Below are 21,038 nucleotides of genomic sequence, written 5' to 3'. Positions count from 1 at the left end.
ACTCTGTGTTTAGGTTTTGTTTATTCTATGTTCTGGGATTTTGTGGGATTTTTCATGGTTTTGTCTTTTGTATTTCATGTTCCTTAGTTATTCTTTAGCACCTCTGTGATTTTCCAGCCTTTAGATTTAGTCTCTGTGCCTCCTGGTGTTGTGCCTTGTGTTCCTGGTTATTTTGACGGTCCCATGTCCTATGTCAATGTATCTAGTTTTGCTTCTCCATGTCTTGTTATGTCTTTCTAGTCCCAGGTGTGTTTCCCTCCTGTTTCCCATTCCCTCATTACTCCCTTGTATATTTAAGCCCTGTGTATTCCTTTGCCCTTTGTCGTGTTGTACCACCTCATGTGTGTAAGGCTCCCCGTTTTTCTGGTTTGAATATTAGGTCCATGTTTCTAGTTTCAGTTTTTGTTTCCCAGTGTTTTTTTTCTTCTAGTTCTCATATTCTGGGTTTAGTTTTTTTGCGTGTGTAAATTTTTGTTTATGGACAATTCTCGCAGCAATAAAGGTGCCAATTTGAATTCACCTTTTGCATTCGAGTCCTGCATTTTAGAGATGGGCGGATTGATCCAAATATCGATAGTATACCAACACTATTATTGGTATCGGATGGATACTAACACAATTGGATCAATACTTTGCTTTTATCCTTCAAGTTCGGTATGTAGCCTGCTGAACTGTGTTAATTATTTCTTTGGAAAAAGTTAACCTCAAACATGCACTATGAAAAATGTCCAAACCTTCTTGTGTGCTTTAGAGACAGAAAAATTTACATTCCAGGTCTCAAAAAACCCAGTTTCAAAACACATGAAAAGCTGAAAGGTATGTTTTGTTGAGTTAATTATTGTTAAAAGTAACAGTCATCAGTGATATAGTGGTGATTAAAATGTGTTCAGAATTTGCAAATTGAGAATTCATCTCATAAGTCGTTGCACACTACTCTCCCTCAATTAGCTGCCTGAATAACTCTCGTGTGGCTCTCCTGTTTGGCTTCTCTTGTCCTTGTCTAGTCTTGTCTAACTCTCAGAAACTCTCTCCGTCTTGTTCTCTAAATCACGGAATTATGGATTTGATCAATTGGTCTCTTAACACAATTGACACCCTCTTCTCGATGAGAAGCCTGGGTTTGGGAAGCCTGAATGTCCTACAGGAACATTTGTTGCTGGATACACGATGGACAGCTGGGAGAAGTAGCTGGTCATGTGTCTGGCAACACTCTCAATGGAGGACGTTGAAGACATCTACCTATTGGGAACCATGATAGCAGGGTTCTTGCTGATTGAAGCTGGCACGGCCCTGGCTTATTGACGACTAATGGAAGCGGTTACAGCCGGATTGATGTGGGTAGAGCCACGAGTACTCAGAAAAAACTGAGTACCTTAACTGAGGTGTGATTATGGACATGACTACAATTTGTGGATTACAGTTTGATTTTTAAAACCTGTGCGCTTACTTAAAAATGTACAGACTAATTGTAACATCATTTAAACAGAGTAAACGCCTGCAAACATCACACAGCATGCAGTGGGATTAGCAACTCTGCCTCATCAATCCATGAGGCAGCAATGATTTTGAACCAGTGTTACCAGATCTTTGAAGCTGATTCAATTCCAAGACATAGTTAGGTTACATATCAACTTGTACATCCTTGTTCTGAGCTGAGAAGAATTGGCCTTTCCTTCTCCTCATCAAGAATTCATTTGCCAAGAAAAAGTCTTTCAGTCTTTCAACATATTCAGTCCAGTTGATGTCTCCCTCAGCGAAATATGTGAGCGAGTTCGATCGTATCCACAGTGCTAACTAACTGTAAACTGCTACTTCAAGCCCAAGCTCACTACAAACTGCTTTTTTTCTTTTGTTTTTTTATTCTCGTCGTCAAAAAGGTGTTATCTCAGGATAATGATAAACGGAAAGTTATGCACCTTTGTAGAACTTTTAATGATTTTTTTTTCTTGTTGCTTCTACAGCTAGCCACATCACTTACAGTTGCGTGCTCTGCCAAGCCCAAAGGTTCCAGGATGCAGCACCCACAAACACGCAATCAATCTCTTTATATTGGTAAATAGTCTTCCCAAAACTTCCTGGTTCCAAATCAGGTTATCCCTAGAAGTTAATCACTTTTAAACTTGATCAAACTCCACCTTTTGCAAAGATTGTCATCTAAATCCATCTATTGTTTTGAGTAATCCTGCTAACAAAAAAACCAAACCCGTTGTATGACCTCACTGCCAGAAGTATAATTATGGACCAGACTGCATTTTGTGGATTACAGTTTGTGATTTTTAAAACCTGTGTGCTTACATACTGATTGTAACGTCGAAAAACGCCTGGATCTCCTCCATGCCTGCTTCATACTCTGGGGGGCAGGGCTATGGCTCCCCATACCCTCCAGCCGATCGTTACATGGAGAAACCTTCTGAATACAAGCGCGCTCACACACATTGTGTGCTGTCGGTCTTGCGTGCTGCACAATAAAATTCAATATTCTTATTTACTGTTACTTACACTTATCTAGGTTATTGCTGTGGTGTTGTGTATATTGTGCTACTTTCTTGTTGCTTTTCGTTTAAATCGGTGATCCAGCTTTTTTTGTGTCTTCTCTCACTGTCCCTCTTCCCCCTCTGCTTTTCTTTCCCTCCCTCCCTTTCTTTCTCCCTTTCCTATCCCTCTGTCATGTCTGTCCTGTCCGCAATAACTTAAAATAAAGTAAATAAATAAATAAATAATAATAACAAAGGTCAATCAAATGGACTAACACAGCAAGCTCTTTGCTGTAATTCAAATTTAATTTTAAATAAGAGGCCCAAAGAGATGTTAGTGCAAGTGAGGGAGGTGATCAGGCTGAAAACACAAATAAATCTAACAAAGAGACAGCAGAAACTTTAGAATTGCCCAAATCAGTTGGTAAAACAAGTTAATGGTATTTACTACCTCAGCAACACCAAAAGGCTTGAAAGACCACGTAAGACAACTAGAGTGCATGCTGAATTATTTCCATGGTTAAGAAAAACATCTAACCAAGTCAAGAACACCCTTGAGGAAGCCTGTGTATCATAGTGAAAGCCTACAAGTAAGAGACACAATATATAGATAGTTGAATATATAGATAGATGATGATTTTTATTTTTTAATCCCAAATTTAGAGTCCTGCACAATATATTTGCTCTTCCTAATCCTGCCCTCTTCTGGAAAGAAATCTCAGATGTCATTCCTGGAAACTGCTGGACCACTGTTGCCTTCACCCTCCATATTTTCTCAAGCACCTCTCTCAGCTTTTCATGTTCCTTTTTCCTGATGTTGCTATTACTTGGTATAGCTACATCTATCCCTATGGCCATCTTCCTGTGCCTGTCCACAACTACTATTTCTCATTGGTTAGCCATTACCAGTTTGTTCATCTGTATCTGGAAGACCCACAAGATCTTAGCTTGGACATTCTCAACCCACCCTAGTATGCCATTTTGACCTTGGGACTTCCAGTTTATACTTGGCACAGATGTTCCAGTGTACTATGCCAGTTACTTGGTTATGGCGTTCCATGAATGCCTTACTTGATAGCATCTTCCATCCTGCTGTTATATGCTGTATTGTCTCTGGGGCACTGATTAGTGCCTCTGTGCTGTCTTTCAGTTGAGCTTTGACCAGCCATTGGTAGGATTTTTTGATATCAGCCACTTCTTCTATCTGGTATATCTTCTTCTTCTCACTCATCTTCTTTCTTGGGTTTCTGCTGCCTGATGTATTCACTAAACACATGATCAGTTCTTCCTGACGTACTTATGGATGTTTGTTGTTTCATTCTAGATAGGGGTTCTGGCACTCACTATTCCCGGCCTCCTTCCTTCTGCTTAACATACAGTCACAAGATGCTTGACTTGGGATGAAACCCTCCATACATAATTAGTGCAATGTATTATACTAAATTACCTGTGAATTATCAGCAAGTATTTTTTTTAAACTGATGCATATTGTACTTAGAGTAATTAAAGTCAAAATATTGCAGCATGCAAAGTTCTAATCCAGGTTTGTGCTCATTGTGTAATGCTTGCATGCGTTGCAGATTAAATCACATTAGCAGTCACAAACTGGAATCCACAAATTACCGTCACCTATGACAGTGAGGACATGCAATGGGTTTGGTTTTGATTGCTAAATGGAATTTGATTTTTTTTTTTGCCAGGGTGCGGTTTGATGTTGCTTAAAGGTTATTCATTTCTGGAGTCGATCCAGGTTTGGTAAGATTCTTTACCCTTGTGAGAATTGGACATTTCATGTAATATCTTCATAAACACAAACTAAACCACAACTAGAGTGATAAAGTGCTCAAGAAAATATTTTTAAAACATTTATTCACATCCAAACATTCCAGGGAGTCATGTTTATGAGTTTCATGCCTATTGTATCTTTATAGCGTGCGTGTGTGTGTGTGTGTGTGTGTGTGTGTGTGTGTGTGTGTGTGTGTGTGTGTGTGTGTGTGTGTGTGTGCAGCTTTTGAACAACCAGGAAATGGCTAATCTAGCTGGTTAATCTAGTTTGTGAAATGGGGATGGGTGTAGGAGTTGGTTTAAAATCCACCATGGTTCAGCGTATCCTGTCAGTGTGCTGGTCAGCGCCTTCCAGAGAGCTTCTCGCTGTACTTAAACTGCTGCAGAAAGTCTAGAAAGATGTCATCGGAGACCAGACGGTCAAGTAAGTACAGCAACTTTTGGATGTACATTAACTGAATTTTACCATCATTTTTCAATACATCGTACCTTATATATATTGTATGCATGAAGAATGTATTATTATTTACATTTTCTTTTTAACACAAGATGTATTATTTACATAATAAAATGTATTTACATAATATTATATTACATGGTTTGTTAGAAGCAAAAGCAAAAAAAAAGAGATTTTTAGAAAAGGTTGCATCTGTGTCAGTTTTTATCTGGTAAATTAAAAACAATGTCATGCTATGCTTATAGATGATGTGACTCCAGTCACCTTTGCAGTTTCTTTAAAAAAAAAAAAAAAAAGCTTCTGGGGAATAAAAATGCATAGGATTAAAGCAAGTGAAGATTTTTTTGTGATATGCTCAACTTTATCACAATAAAAAACAAAAACCAGACAAAAGCTAACGGCATGCCTGTGGTCATTATCTCACAACCGTGAAAATCCAAAATATGTTCTGTAAAACAAAATTAGGCCCAGGTTCAAGTCAGTTTTAATACCAGTATGCCAGATTGATTTTTATACAGCATGCCTCATTCACACACATTACACAAGCACTTTTTTATGCCTCAGTACTTTCTATCTAATATTTATACTCTGACGGACACATCAGAGAACAACTAGGGGTTTAATCTTGCCCAATGATTCTTTGGCAGGCAGACTGAAGCAGCCAGGGATTGAATCACTAACCCTCCGATTAGATGACCTGCTTTAGCTTCTAAATTATTGTGCTTATATTTATCCATTTCTTGAGCAGACATCTATAAATAACCTTAGAATGAAACATCTGGCTTTTCTCATCTCAAGACCAAACTTACTTCTTAAATGCTGAAATGTGTTGCTGTTTCTGTTCAGTCATCCTAATTGTCCAATTCTTGCAACATCATAACTAAAAAGTAGGACATGTTGGAGGAAAGGGGTTTTCAGATTTGAACTCAGCAAGTAAACTTTGTCAAAGTGAAGGTGAGCGGCAAAATATGTAATTCTTGTTATTAATTATTAAACTTTGTGTGTAGGAGACAGTTTGGAAAGATAGAGTAAACATATCACCACTGTGGGCTTTAGTCCTTAAGTGTGTTACAGTTAATTTGACATTTAAGGCAAACATATGGAGAGAAAAAGGAAAGGAAAAAACACACACACACACAAAAAAACAAAAAACAAAAAAAAACCCACTAACAGGATGAAGGTTCCAGTATCCTGGAATACTAGCCACAGTTCTTTTGATTTTGTCTGTTTCAGTTATATTTTTATTTTTTCCAGTTTTTAAAGGAGTCAGTCTCAACTATGAGACCAACAACACTGAACACCACACCAAAAAACTCTCAAAGGATCAGCTGATTGTGAGGAGAGGCCAGCCGTTCACTGTGAAAGTTGAACTGACGCAACCTTTCAACCCTGACCTTTACCCGCTCACCATCACTGCAGAAACAGGTTGGTCTGTAATTATACAATGAAGATATTTTTTAAATTGCATATAACTTTCTTTTAATAGATTTTTTTTATTGAAGTAATAAAAGAACTGTTTGAAAATTGATTTCCATGTATCAACAGTGTTTGTATGGTTTTTTTTATTCTTGTTTCTGTTTTCTCTATTTTCTTCTTTTTCTCTTTGTTTTATCAGCGATATTAATGTTTTGGAATGCTTAATATGGATGTCTATCAAGACCTTTGTGAAACCCATTAAAAAATAAAGATACATGTGTGTTAGTGTAGTTTAAAAAGAGCTCTTAAACACAGGAGCCAGATATTTCAAACAGAGAGCAGGTTTTATATTTATTAATAGAAAGAGAGATTAAGAGAAATTATGTCAGGTGACAGCAATGAGGGTGGAGCAGACAATTGGAAGGGTGAGGAGAAAGCTAGACATAACACAAAAGGGAAAGGCTCTGTTGTAAATAAACTAAGCTTTACTTCTTAAAGGCTTTCACCTACTAGCACAGTTGGATGTGACCGGAGTTTTTCTTTTGCTTTCTTTTTTCAGATTACACATCTTTCAGTCATTGGTTGCAATGTCTTTGTTAGCATGAAATTAAAAATGGAGGCAGTGACTGGCATGATTGAAATGTGCATGGAAGTACAGTACATAATGCAAATTCTAACAAGTTTGAAAGTTAATATTTACCCCAGCTGTCATAGAGAGAGAGGTGCAAGTCTATAATGAGAGACACATTTACTTATTCTGTGTTGTACATGTATATGTGGTCAATATCTTAGTAAACATTCCTAAACTTTCAAATGGTAACCTATAATGCTCATTTATAGCTCCATAGATTTATTCTTGGACTGTGCTCAATTTTGAACCCATTTCCCCCTTTTAATACATAATTTAAAATAAGAGTAATGATGCATCTTTAAGGTACTGATTTATGTTTATTAAATTTTTTTTTTGGACATGGAAGGTCCTGTCAGTGACCATAGACGGTAAGTTAAAGATGGACCCAGTTGGTGTGACAGTTTTCACCAGTTTATAGACAGTGGTGTTTTAAAGCTTTGACCTGACTGACATGTCAAGGAAAAGGACTGAGAAACCGAGAAACACGACATACACCTGCACTAGTGACTTGTCACTCATAGAGCATTGTTTCTGATGATAATGAAGAACAACGTTGTAACAGGAACATTATGTTGCATTCAGTAAATTTGAAAATAGGGACTGCAACCATAAACTCATCAGAAAAGTGTTTACTTAGTGCTGATTTCTCATAGTCTGCTTTGCAACTGCACTTTTTTAAGCAGTCACCACCTGCTGGTCATTAGAATTAATGTGGGTTTAAGTAGGATAGTTTTCATAATGTCCATCTTTGATGGTTAAAACGGTTTGATTGTATTGTATTGTTTATCTATCTCTATTTACCTATTACCTCTGTGAATCCTCTCACAACAGGAAAACATCCATCTGAGAACCTGGGGACAAAGTCATGCTTTGGTATCCCAGACAAAATCCGGCGTTCGCCATCAGCGAAGGCGGTGTGGAAGGTGGAGCTTGAGAAGAGATCTTACCCACTAACGGGTTCCTTGAATTTAACCATTACCCCTCCAGCTGACGCTCCAATCGGAAAGTACAACTTAACTGCCAGATATAGGAACGAGGAAACCTTGTTGGCAACTCTGGTAGTGCTCTTCAATCCCTGGTGTCCTGGTAGGTTTGTTATCTTTCTGTCTCCCCGCCAGTTTGCCTAACTGTCCATCAACACTGTTCATCTGTTGCTGTTGTTTTCCTTAAAAACACTATCTATCCATCCATTGATCTTTATGTCTTAAGTATTTATCCCTGTCCTTTTTACTGTAGATGATTCAGTGTCTCTTTCTGATGAGGCACAGAGACAGGAGTATGTGATGAATGAACATGGTATAATCTATAGTGGAAGTGAGAACTACATCAGATCTGTTCCCTGGGACTTTGGGCAGGTATACACCACACATGCGCACACACACTAACACACACACACACACACATATGTCGGGTGTTGCTATCCTAGTGGGGACGTCTCATTGACGTAATGCTTTCCCTAGCCACTTACCCTAATCCTAACCATCAAAAATGAATGCCTAACCCTAACCCTTCCCCTAAACCTAACCATAACCCAATTGTAACCCTGACACTAAAACCACATTTTGAGTCTGAAAAATGCCTTCAAACTCATGGGGACTTGGGTTTTGGTTGGTCCCCACAAGTATGGTAAATTTTAGATTTTGGTCCCCACCAAGATAGGAAAAACCAGTACACACATACACACACACTTTGTGTAGGTTAATTAGATTTTTGACAAGGAGTTTAATAAATAGACACCAAATAGCACCATATTAAAAAGGCACAATCTTATCTTTCAAAATGGTAGCTACTGAATAATGCTAAAATTTCATTGCTACTGCACATTTTATTTTAAGGGTTTAAACACCATTATCTTCACACCACTATAATATTTTATTTTCTATAAAGCAAAATAAAAGTGGTTAATGTAAAGGGCCATATACAGTATCTAGAATAATTTAAGATTCTTAATAACTGTTTAACACAAGAGAAAGAAGGTGTAACCACCATCAACCTTTGCATAAGCAAAAAAATACTTATGTTTGCTAATTGCTTGCAGGTAAAGTTTAAGAATGTACTCACCCAGGAATGACTCAGTGAGTCACATAGATACAATTTGACACTACTGTAGATACATTTTGACAATAAGTATGAATAGACTTGCTGTGCTATGAAGTACGAATGACTTACACCACTGTAGTTTAAGATAAGCTGCTCTCTTCCTGCCCAGTTTGAAGAGGACATGGTGAAGATTTGTCTGAAGATCTTGGATGTCAACCCCAAATACCTGTCAAATCCAGCCAATGATGTTTCTGCTCGCTGTAACCCCATCTATGTCAGTCGTGTGGTCAGCGCCATGGTAGGATATTTATGTATATACATCTGTTCTGTACAGATGTATTTTATTTGCAAAGAACATTTCTGCAAAAGGGTGATTTAAAGGATTATACTTTAAAGATAAAAGGAATCAAGGTAACATGTAGGAAGGAATGTTCTATGGCATTTTGTTAATTAATGTTTTATAGCCATTTTGAGGGAAACCATAGCTCACTTGTTTCAATCACAATATAAGAAGCAGAACTTTGTTTTCCTTTTTTGCTTCCAGATCAACAGTAATGATGACTATGGCGTCGTGGAGGGACGGTGGTCAAGTCCATACTCAGGTGGGAATGAACCCACTCACTGGTCTGGCAGCTATCCCATCCTCAAGCGCTGGTATGACATCAACTGCCAATCAGTCAAATATGGACAGTGCTGGGTATTTGCTGGCGTGATGTGTTCAGGTACTTACTAACTTTGCAAGTCCTTACTCACAGTACAACCGCCTATTTTCTAGACCAAAGTGCTAATGTAGGATAATACTAGAAGTTCTCTGGAAGTGCATAATATTACTGATTTGCAGGGGTCTCATCTGTCTTTTCCTTACTTACAACTTTCCATCACTGGGCCAGCTAGTGGCATAGCATTAAGAATAATGATATTTAACAATAAAATCTAATGTACAATTTGACAAATGCTTCATTGACTTTTTTTGGCTGTTTTCTTTGTCTTTTGGGATCCAGTAATGCGTCTGTTGGGCATCCCATGCCGTGTGATCACCAACTTCCAGTCAGCTCATGACAATAACAAGAATCTCACCATTGATGTGTACCATGCTGACTATGGAGTGAGAGAGAAAGAGACTAGGGACAGTGTCTGGTAAGACAAGAAAAGCTCATATTTTGAGAAAGCAATTGAAGTACAGATTCTTTCCTCATCTATTACTCTTATTCACCAAACATTCAAACTTTCAAGCCTTCATATATATATATATATTAGGGGTGCAACGATACTCGTATCGATATTGAACCGTTCGATACAGTGCTTTCGGTTCGGTACGCATGTGTATCGAACAATACAAAATTTTTAATTTATTTTATCAACTTTTCTTTTGACGATGCTGTCTGTGTTGAGAGCTCAGTGGATCTGCGTTCGACTACTCCGCCTAGGCTGCACTGTCGAGCGCAGATCCACTGAGTGCAGCGCAAGCTAGCAAGACAGAAGTTCAGCTCGTTGCAACATAGCAAATTGAACCTCCCCCACCCTCATTCATATCTGGCGTTTGGAACTATTTTGGTTTTCATGTGAAGTATGACCCTGAAGGTAAGCGCGTCATGGACAAAAGTAAAACAGTATGTCGGATGTGCCACGCACTGCTCAATTACATTGGTGGGAACTACTGCGTTAGCGCAGTTTGCTCGTTAACGTGTTGACGCCGTCCAACCCCACGCACGGGGTGCTCTGCGGTAGCTCGTTAACGGAGATTTGCGGTGTTATGGCGTTAACGTCATTTCAGATTAACGCTGACAGCACTAGTGGGAACACAACGAATATGACTGCACATTTACACCAACATCATCCTAGTGCAAAGACAAGTGGAAGCAGACAAAAACAACAAGCACGCATGCTACAAACTTTACCCGAGTCATTTAGACAGCCGTTAGCACATGATTCTCCTTATGGGGACCTGATATGTTTAATATGCTGCTGAGAATATACCCCAGAAGAAGCGTATAGTATAGCTTTTATTTTGGAAAGAGCCATTTCTCTGTAATAAACTCTCTTTTTCCAAAGAGTGATTTCTCGATCAGATAGATTTATTTTTTATTACTTTGTTGTTTCAGCAACATTACATTTAAAAACTGTACTTTTGAGTTAAAATATATATTTATAATTTTATTAAATGACAAATTAAAAAGGCATGAACATTTTTTTGTATCGAAAAAATATCAAACCGTGACACCAAAGTATCGAACCGAACCGTGAATTTTGTGTATCGTTGCACCCCTAATATATATATATATATATATATATATATATATATATATATATTTCTCCACTCAACCTTTGTTTGTCCTTTAACCTCGGGTCCTCAGCCAGAGGCCTGGCAGTTTGAGGGACCTGTGAAGTCTGTGATTCTTGGCTGGGGAGGGTCTGGCTTTTCATTTAATTTGTAATTTGCTCACACACTGCTGATTTACTTGTGGTTCCTGGAATATTTAAAAGTAGAATGGGAGTCCTCAGCTTTCAGGCCCCTGTTCTGTGAAACCAGTTCCTAGTTTGGAACTGGGAGACAGACACCCTCTCTACTTTTAAGATTAGACTTAAACCATTTCTTTTTTATTAAGCATGTAGTTAGGGAAGGATCAGGTGACCCTGAATCCTCTCTTAGTTACGCTGCAGTAGGTCTAGGCTATTGCAGGGGCCTCCCATGATATCTAGAGGATGCCGGGAGGAAGATAGATAGTAACATAAAACTGGCTTTTGATTTTTTCTGTTATGGTGGACTAGGCCAAGAGTTAGGCTTTCAAAATGAATTAAAACTCCGTCTAAGTCTATTATTAATTTGATTAATAGATTGAAGTAGAAGATTGTTGTCACTCTACCTCCTCATCCTGTGTATTCTGACAGTGGGATGGAGGGGGTGTGGACTCATTTAAGCTAACATGATATAACCTGTTGTAACCAGGTTTCAGTAAGGCAGAATAAATTAATATGTTGTCAGTTATTAAATCATTTAATAAAAGGGACTTAGAAGAGAGAGCCCTAATATTTTATAATTCACATTTAACTGTTTTACTCTTTGGTGCAGCTGAAGATGGTATATTATTCTTTCTTTGTAATTGTCTATGTTTAAATTAACCGCAAGGTGTCAAAATTATCAACCCCCAGTTTTTGATCAACCACTTTAATTTCCTTGTGCTGTCACATAGTCCAGCTCTGTTGACTGTCCTGGACTTTCTAAATCCAGTGTTGAGTTTCCACTCACTCCAACATCAGAATGTTTTGTTCTGTATGTGTTTAAGGAACTTCCACGTCTGGTTAGAGTGCTGGATGACCCGAACTGACCTGGCAAAGGATGGAAAATATGATGGGTGGCAAGTTGTGGATCCAACACCACAGGAAAAGAGTGACGGTATGAAATCTCTTGTCTCAACTGTTTCTTCCTTTGTTTTATTACTTTAATTTATTGATTGTAAATATAAGATTAATTTCTAAGTATTGCTTTTGAACACTGATTTTTGTCTGAATGAGCTGCTCTACATATGCAGGTGTATACTGCTGCGGTCCAGCCCCAGTCAAAGCCATCTTGGATGGAGAAACTGATCTCAAATATGATGTCCCATTTGTCTTTGCTGAGGTCAATGCTGACTGCATTGACTGGCTGGTTAGTATACATAGCTCGACTCTATGAATACATGAATATCACATTTAGGAGGAAGTCTTTGGCAGAAATGTTTTATGTCCAGTTTTGTGTTCTAAATTGTTTCTTTCTTTGTGTTCAGTGTAAAGCTGATGGCACAATGACGAAAATGCTCTCTGACACCAAGTCAGTCGGACAGAATATCTCCACCAAGGCTGTTGGCTCCAACACGAGGCTGGACATCACAGACAAGTACAAGTACAAGGAAGGTGAGTTCAGCTGACAAACTCAAAGATTTGAGCTGACCATTTCGTCTATTGCCATCCTGATATTATGAAACTATACACACGTGGACAAAATTGTTGGTACCCTTCAGTCAATGAAAGAAAAACTCACAATGGTCACAGAAATAACTAATCTGACAAAAGAAGTAATAAAAAAAAATTCTATAAATCTTAACCAATGAAAGTCAGACATTGCTTTTCAAGTATGCTTCAACTGAATTATTTAAAAAAGTGCATGAAACAGGCCTGGACACAAAAATGAGAGTACCCACAGCTTAATATTTTGTTGCACAACCTTTTGAGGCAATCACTGCAATCAAACAATTCCTGTAACTGTCAGTGAGACTTCTACACCTCTCAGCAGGTATTTTGGCCCACTCCTCATGAGCAAACTGCTCCAGTTGTTTCCGGTTTGAAGGGGGCCTTTTCCAGACTGCATGTTTCAGCTCCTTTCAAAGATGCTCAATAGGATTGAGGTCAGGGCTCATAGAAAGCCACTTTAAAATAGTCCAATGCTTTCCTCTTAGCCATTCTTGGGTGTTTTTGGTCATTGTCCTGTTGTAAGACCCATGACCTGCAAGCTTTCTGACACTGGCCAGCACATTTCTCTCTAGAATCCCTTGATAGTCTTGAGATTTCATTGTACCCTGCACAGAAGCTTTGTGGCTTGTCAACATGTAGTTTGGCATATTCCAGTCTGGCTTTTTTATGATTTGTTTTCAACCATGGTGTCCTCCTTGGTTGTCTCCCATGTAGCCCACTTCGGCTCAAACAACGACGGATGGTGCGATCTGACACTGATGATCCTTGAGAATGAAGCTTGGCTTGGATCTCTTTAGAAGTCTTTCTGGGCTTTTGTTACCATGTGGATTATCCGTCTCTTTGATTTGTCATCAATTTTCCTCCTGCGGCCACGTCCAGGGAGGTTGGCTACAGTCCCATGGATCTTAAATTTCTGAATGACATGTGCAACTGTAGTCACAGGAACATCTAGGTGCTTGGAGATGGTCTTATAGCCTTTACCTTTAACATGCTTGTCTATGATTTTCTTTCTAATCGCCTGAGACAACTCTTTCCTTTGCGTCCTCTGGTCCATGTTGAGTGTGGTACACAGCATGCCACCAAACAACACAGTGACTACCTGGAGTCCTATATATAGGCCCACTGACTGATTACAAGATTGTAGACACCTGTGATGCTGATTAGTGAACACACTTTGGATTAACATGTCTCTTTAATTTGAATTGGGTTTTTTTGTTTTTGGTTTTTTTTTTTTTGTCATTTCGGTCCACACTCCACACCAGTTGGTGGCGGTAATGCACCATTTTGCTGTTTGCCAACCGCCAGTAAACCCTATACAGAAGAAGAAGAACATCGGTCACATTATTTTCATTCTTTTCTAGGGGTGCCATCATTTTTGTCCAGGCCTGTTTCATGCATTTATTTTTAAAATAATTTAGTTGAAGCATGGTTGAAAAGCAATGTCTGACTTTCATTGGTTAAGATTTATAGAATTTTTATTTATTATTACTTTTGTCAGATTAAAGTTATTTCTGTCAATTATTTCACAGTTTATGTCACATTTTGTATTATTTGGACTTTCAAAATTCAACTATATAAACCTAATGGAGTAATAGGAATTTGCAAAATATATTGCAGATGAAGAATGTTTTTGGTCATTTGATTGTCTGATGTAATTAACTTCATCAGTAATGAGAAGGTTCAAAAATACATTTCATTATGGTCTAAACATTTGATATTATTTGATAAAATTAATTTGTGACTCTTGAACTCAACAACATTTTCCATCCCCACAGGCACTGAGAAGGAGAGAACCGTATTTAAATATGCCCTCTCCAGAAATAACGAGAAAAGGGACAATGAAGGGGCCACAAACAGTACCAACGGAACATCTCTTGGGGACATCGTTCCACGGCCAAAAATATACATGCAATTTAAAGAGGTACATCACAGAATTCCTGTTGTATCTCTTTATTTTTCTATTTAAGTGAATCTTAAATATATTTTAGTGCTTACTATTATCTTGGTGTGTGGATTTTCTGAAAAATTATTATTACAAATGTAACAAAAAGTGACCTCTGTTGCCTTTTTAAATTAATTTTAATAAGTTAACCAAAACAGTTAATGAATAAAAGCTCATCCAATCCACCAGACCCCATAAAACCATAAAAAGGACTGAAAAAAGCACTGTCAATGTGAAATGTGTTATCTCTTATATGCAGTTCTATACTCAAGTGTCTACAGTATGACCATTTTAGCACACTTGTCCTGCTCTAGCTGAGCAGCCAGTCAGATGAATGACTGGTGGATTGGCTGTGTGCAGGATTATCATCTGACAAGTTTTCTTTTGAAATGTCATCAGGAGGCCCACAAATAGTATTAATGTTAACAACTGTGGTGGTGATTGGGCCAAATGTTTTTGTTGGAACTAAGGATTGCATTCATCTTTACTGTATGTGCTTTAATGAGAATGAAAACTTTACGTTTTAACTATATCTTGTGCATGAAGCACACTGAATACTGTCTAATTATGAATCACTCATAGTTTATAGCCACTGGCTGAAATTAGCAAAGGCTATGACCTATCTGTGCTTAATGCTCTCTATTGTAAATCAGTTTTAACAAAAAACCACCCAAAAACCACAACTTATTCAAAAGGAGATGACCATTACCGTTGTTGCCTAAAAGCAAAGTGCTTTTCTAAATTAAGAAAACTCAAATCTCACAAGCTGTTGTTTTAACCCTCTCAGGCTCAAATTAAGTTTTAGTTACAGGAAAAATCTGATATTTGGGGAAAATTATCAAAAAAAAAAAACCTCATAAAATATGTATGTGGGGTAATCAGGTTGTTAGTTGTAAACTGTTGCAAATCTGCAACGCCTGCCTTGAGAGGGTTAAGCATATCTTTTTAATCATATTTTAAGGAATTATGCATAATAAACCTGGCGCACAGGGAATTGTACCTTATTCCTCTATTTGTGGTGCTGCAGGTATCCAAGCCAAAGGACGGTCAGGACGTGAGTCTGAAGCTGGTGCTGAACAGTGAAAGCCGCACTGCCAGGCCTGTGTCCATCAATATCAGCGTCCAGGCCATGAGATACAATGGCTCACCGGTTGAAAACATCCAGAGTGAGGTGAAGGAAGAGACACTGCTGCCTGGGAAAGGTGAGTCAATTGGCTAGGACTTTATCTGAACTTTGTTCTGAAGTGTTTTTTGTGGGGTGGGGTTTATTCTTAGATTAGAGATACCTCAAAGACAGATTGAGAGGTCAGGTCATATGAGAGACTGCAACAACTATAATTCTCTCCCTCTGTCTGCTCCAGATCTGTCCATCCCTATCTTGGTCCCCTTCCTGGTGTACCATAAGCACATGGTGGACTCTGACAGCATGAAGATTTCAGCTATGGTCACAGATAAGCTGGAGCCGAAAAATGTCTACCTAGCAGTGAATGATGTCATTCTGTTGGATCCTCCAATCTCCATCACAGTGAGTAAAAAACTACCATCTCTCTCACTCTGTAATCATTCTGTAGCTTTGTTCGAAGAACAACTGACACATTAGCTCACAGCTGTTGTTATCTCCTGCTGTACTTGTTTTAATGATAAATATAATTATGTGAAATGAAATATAAAATTCTGTCTGTCTGCCCTATCTTCAATGATAAGAAGATAGGCTGTCATATCTATAGCAGAAGTTGCATAAACCGAAAGCGACACACGCGCTGTGGTTTCTAATTTTTGGTTGAGAACAATATTGCATATGCAAAAGTTTTTGAACTGTAAAATCTTTGTCTTTTAGACTCCCAGTCTGGCAAGAGTGAACCAAAGCACAACTGCTGAAGTGGTTTTCATGAACCCAGTCAACAAGACACTGACAGATTGCACTCTGACTATTTCTGGAAGTGGTCTAGTGGATGGAGAGCAAAAATGCATGTAAGTGTGTGTGCATAATTTAAACTTATCTGGATTCTAAATGCTTGTGTACAGTTTTACACAACAAGTGTTGTCTGTACCAGTTTTTCCTCCATGTAGCAACGGCATTCTTTCCGTCTTCACACCACCTCAAATGACACAGGCTCACTAGAAGCTGATCACACCTGGGTGTGGGTCCCTAACGTCTCGGGGCTCAGCTGGGGTCTTTCCCCTTTATCTAGCCACTGACTACAGTGCTCAGCAGTCCCTGAGATTTCTGTAATAGTGTGTCATAGGGTTTGGCCACACATTTCCAGCTGTTTAAGGAGTAAAACGGTGGATGCACCATTGAAATCAGGACAGCAAAATTCCACTGGAGAAACTTCTGCTCACCTCCTTGGCCCATCTTGCAGCTTCCTCCTGTCGTCGCAGTTCTAGGAACACAAGCTTTTACCAATCCGGTCTCACAAATTAAATATTAACCTTAACTGTTCTGTATTACTCTTATGTTTCCCTCAGACTTCCAGACCTGAAACCAAGCCACAGGTTTCGTGTTACGTTTTTCTTACTTCCCAAGAAGACTGGCAAGAAGACTCTCCTGGCTGACTTTGACTGCTCCTCCTTCAGAGACCTCAAGTGCACCTGTATTGTCAATGTCCAACCATAATTCCTCAGAATCACAGGGTAGAAATTGTGTAATTTTAGTCAGTAAATAAATTAAAAAAAAAAAAAAAACAACCTTCAAGGGATACAAGATCATATAATTATATACATCATATTCTTTGTGTTTTTCCTTACTTTGAGCTTCAGAAGACCCTTTTTTGAGACTGGCTCCAAAAGTGAGTCCGTCTTAACAGACTTCTGTGTTAAAATGCCCAACTAGACAGTATGGTAGAAAAAAATTTTAAAAATCAAATGGAGAGTACAGATTTCCTCATAACAACTTTTACAGTTGTTATGATTTCTTATTTTTCCTAGTGTATTTAGCCACTGCTGAGGCTTAAACGTTGGGGTATGGTTCTTTTGATTGATAGGTGTGCTAGGGTCATCTATTTAGTTACGTCTGTAAGTGTATATCGAAAATCATTTGGTAAAGGGTCAGTAAGTGATTGCATAATTTTCCCCAAATAAACTGTCAAAAATGTAAAACCTTGTGGATGTTTGGGTCATTTTTTGTGTACTTTAGAAGTGTCACAGTCTGGCGGAGGTAGACTGTAGGAATTTGTAAAGAGGACCCAAAATGCAGACACAAAAGGGACGTTGAACCAAAACTTGGGTATTAACAAAAAGCAAGCCATTTAATGAGGCTGGTAAGAAAGGTACAAACAAAGCAAAACTAACATTAACCTAAACTGGGAGAGCTAAACAAACAACAAGAAAAACCTGGACATGAAACATGGCGTGGAGAACATGACGTGAACAACAGACAACCTGACAAAGGATGAACAGAAATACACAGACTAAATACACACAAGAGTGATTAGTGGAAGTGGAAACACATGGGGAAACAGCTGACACTTACGAGACAAAGGAAGCAAAGCTGACTACACTGACGTAGTACATGGACCTTCAAAATAAAAGAGGAAACATGAGACGCAGACATGACAATAAATAAACTTGTCAACTTAAGACATGCAGCATGAAACACATAAAGGGCAAAGGGAGACTAAAACACGGGCAGAAGACACAAGAGGAATCTAATAAACAAATGAACTTAGATAACCTAATGAACTTAAACATAAACCATAAACATCAAAAATAAACTAAATCTCAAAACGCTGGGTCAAAAGACCCAGGATCATGACAAGAAGTCCATCACACCAACACAACGCATTCTTTCTTTGCTGTTTTTTTGTAATCATTCATGCTCAGTATCACTCAGTTTACAGTCTCCTTGTGCTAATAATGTTTCTTATTACTTGTTGTTTGGGACACAAGAGAACAGGTGTGTCATAAAAAGAATTATGATACAGTATAACGTGTCTGTTTGCGTCACTCTACATTTACTTTTGTTCAGTCATACGTAAAGAGCATTTTATTTATTATCATTTGGTTATTGTTACCACCATTACTTTATTTAAATTGTTTGAATAGTTACACCATTGTTAGTCACATTATCTGTTCAGGTGTAACCTTGCACCACAAACTTGTACAGAAAGTACAGCACTGATGTTTTATATAAATGTCACATTTTGTATTATATGTCATCACTACTACCACATACACTGAAATAAAAGCTGACACCACTGCACATTTTAAGCTGTTACTGGGACATCAGATACAAATTCTGCACTGGTGTTGCCATCATCCCTCAGTGGCCTAAAGGAGACATTAGACCGCGGTGTTACTCAGACCATACAGTGTGTTTCAGAGTCAGATTTGTGAACAAAAACAACTGACAATATATTTGTTCAGGAAATGCAAAGATTTGCTTTTAAAAGAATGTACAGCTGGAATATGAAAAGTCAAAATGGACAAAGTTTTAATACAAAAAAAGTTGAAAAACATACAGGAGGAATAACCTTACAGTGCCACTATTTACCGGGAAAAATCCAAAGTATGTTCTTTATCTAATTATTTTAAGAGATTCAGACATTTCATAATGTCTAACGTAGTGGCTGGCTAATTGTCTGACCTTCCACCAGATAACAATTAGCAGGGCTTTAATAAAAAAAACAATTTAAAAGCCCAATATAAAGTGGAGTGGGTGGAAACAAGTGTGAGGTGTGTTTTGTGACAGAAGGATATCATCAATAGTGAAAATGAAGGTTGCTATGATGTATGGTTTCAAGACAGTGGCCCAAACAAAAAGACAGGAGGCCGAGGTGGAGGTGGCAGAGCTGAAAATGTTAAGGTTTTCACTGGGAGTGACCAGAATTACCTTTCTGTGTCTGTGGGGTCATCTTGTCTAATTTCATAGGATAAAATTGTGATTTAATTAGATAGTTTAAAACTAATAAATAAAAAACATATGTGCAGGAACAATCATTTTTACTTGATGCAGTCAAAATTTATTGTTTCTCCATTTGTGAATTGATTTGAAATAAACCTTATTTTTTTCCAGCATTATAACTTCAGGTTGCAGCGTTGTTTTCACCTTCTGTTCTCTCCGTGTCTCAGGCCTGCCTCTGTGCCGACACGTGAGATGCACCACATTGTGGAGGATGTCATAAAATTGGTGGAGCTCACAGTCAAAGGTTAGAGCTTTATTCACAATGTGCATATAAAAACTACCAGAAAAAGCTGCTGGCTTCTCAGCTTACCCAGCTGCAGCAAAAACAAACAAAACAATCAGAGCTCTCGACTGTGGCCACAAGATGGCAGTAATGTAAAAAACCATAATCCCATTATTGGTGAAGTCTTTCCTGTCTTTTTTGAAGATATCAATTTTTTTTATTTCCTTTAAAGTAGATTGAAAGCACAAAATGAACAGAAATTAATACAGAAATTAAGCTGAAATTAAACATGAAAAAAAGAAAGGTATGTTTTACCCATAGATTTTGGCATCATAATTAAGTGGCCAAAAAGATTTCGTCATTTAGCTAAAACACAAAATAAAATTTGATTCAATTTTATTCATAAAATGCCAAATCACAGCAACAGTTGCCTCAAGGCACTTGATATTCTAAGGTAAAGACCCTACAAAGATACAGAGAAACCAGAGAAAACCTCAACAGTCTCCCTTCTCTGGCACAACCAGGCTCAGGGAGGGGCAGCCATCTGCCACGACGGGTTGGGAGTGAGGGAAGAAAGACAGGACAAGAACAGGACACACTGTCCAAGAGGGTCAGAGCTTAACAATAGCTAATGACCAAGTTTTACAAGGTTTTAATACAAGTGTATTGATGTTCTGCAGATAATAAGGCCGCAGTAATAGTGTTTTTTTTTTTAATCAGAGGTTTGAGTTTTGAAAATTGAACAGGTATACACACACATACACTGATTTTTATATTGGCTTCACTTTTTACAAGCAGGCCTTTATTTCAAACAGACCATGTCAATTTTGTTCTATTTCATTTTTTAGAAAAATTATGTGAATACCAAAGTGCCAAAAAGTGCAATTGAAGCTGGCTGATAAAGGGGAGTCAGTCAGGGAGTCAAACTCCAACTTTACACAAAACACATGCCCTGTGAGAGAAGGATGGACAGGTAAATGGTGCATGCAAGGGGGTGATGAAAACATCGGCAGATTGACTGAGGAAACTTACGTCAGCTGTCAAATCCAACGGTGACTTCAACACACCTCAGAACGTGTCCCAACTCGACGACTTGGCTGACATCAGCAAATCAGCCCTGGGTAGATGTAGACTAGGAGGTCAAGGCTTCTGCAGTAGTAGAAATAAAAAGAAGTAAGCAGCACTAAATTTGTAACAGTTAGAGCCAGTATTTTTTATG

The 21,038-nt window shown here is 38.2% G+C and overlaps 1 protein-coding gene across 1 annotated transcript; it reads left to right on the top strand.

Moving 5' to 3' along the window:
- The first annotated feature begins 4,658 nt into the window (after positions 1 to 4,658).
- On the top strand, positions 4,659 to 17,310 carry LOC134627797 (protein-glutamine gamma-glutamyltransferase E-like). Its single transcript, XM_063474187.1, has 15 exons — positions 4,659 to 4,683; positions 5,971 to 6,141; positions 7,595 to 7,849; positions 8,000 to 8,118; positions 8,973 to 9,101; positions 9,348 to 9,525; positions 9,805 to 9,940; positions 12,088 to 12,197; positions 12,334 to 12,449; positions 12,568 to 12,694; positions 14,527 to 14,672; positions 15,721 to 15,895; positions 16,055 to 16,218; positions 16,531 to 16,664; positions 17,163 to 17,310. The coding sequence occupies exons 1-15, from the start codon at positions 4,659 to 4,661 to the stop codon at positions 17,308 to 17,310; spliced, it is 2,133 nt and encodes a 710-aa protein (XP_063330257.1).
- The last annotated feature ends 3,728 nt before the right edge of the window (positions 17,311 to 21,038 follow it).

This window comes from Pelmatolapia mariae, linkage group LG5, assembly GCF_036321145.2.
Source record: "Pelmatolapia mariae isolate MD_Pm_ZW linkage group LG5, Pm_UMD_F_2, whole genome shotgun sequence".
NCBI classification, from domain to species: Eukaryota; Metazoa; Chordata; class Actinopteri; order Cichliformes; family Cichlidae; genus Pelmatolapia; species Pelmatolapia mariae.
Note: the sequence above shows the minus strand (reverse complement) of the source record. Positions and strands in the feature narration are given on the sequence as shown.

Bases quoted from the DNA above. Each gene is read 5' to 3' on its own strand.
- LOC134627797 (XM_063474187.1), top strand. From the start codon at position 4,659: ATGTCATCGGAGACCAGACGGTCAA. The intron at 6,142-7,594 runs GTTGGTCTGTAA...CTCTCACAACAG, and splicing joins CACCATCACTGCAGAAACAG to GAAAACATCCATCTGAGAAC. The intron at 16,665-17,162 runs GTAAGTGTGTGT...TGTTTCCCTCAG, and splicing joins GATGGAGAGCAAAAATGCAT to ACTTCCAGACCTGAAACCAA.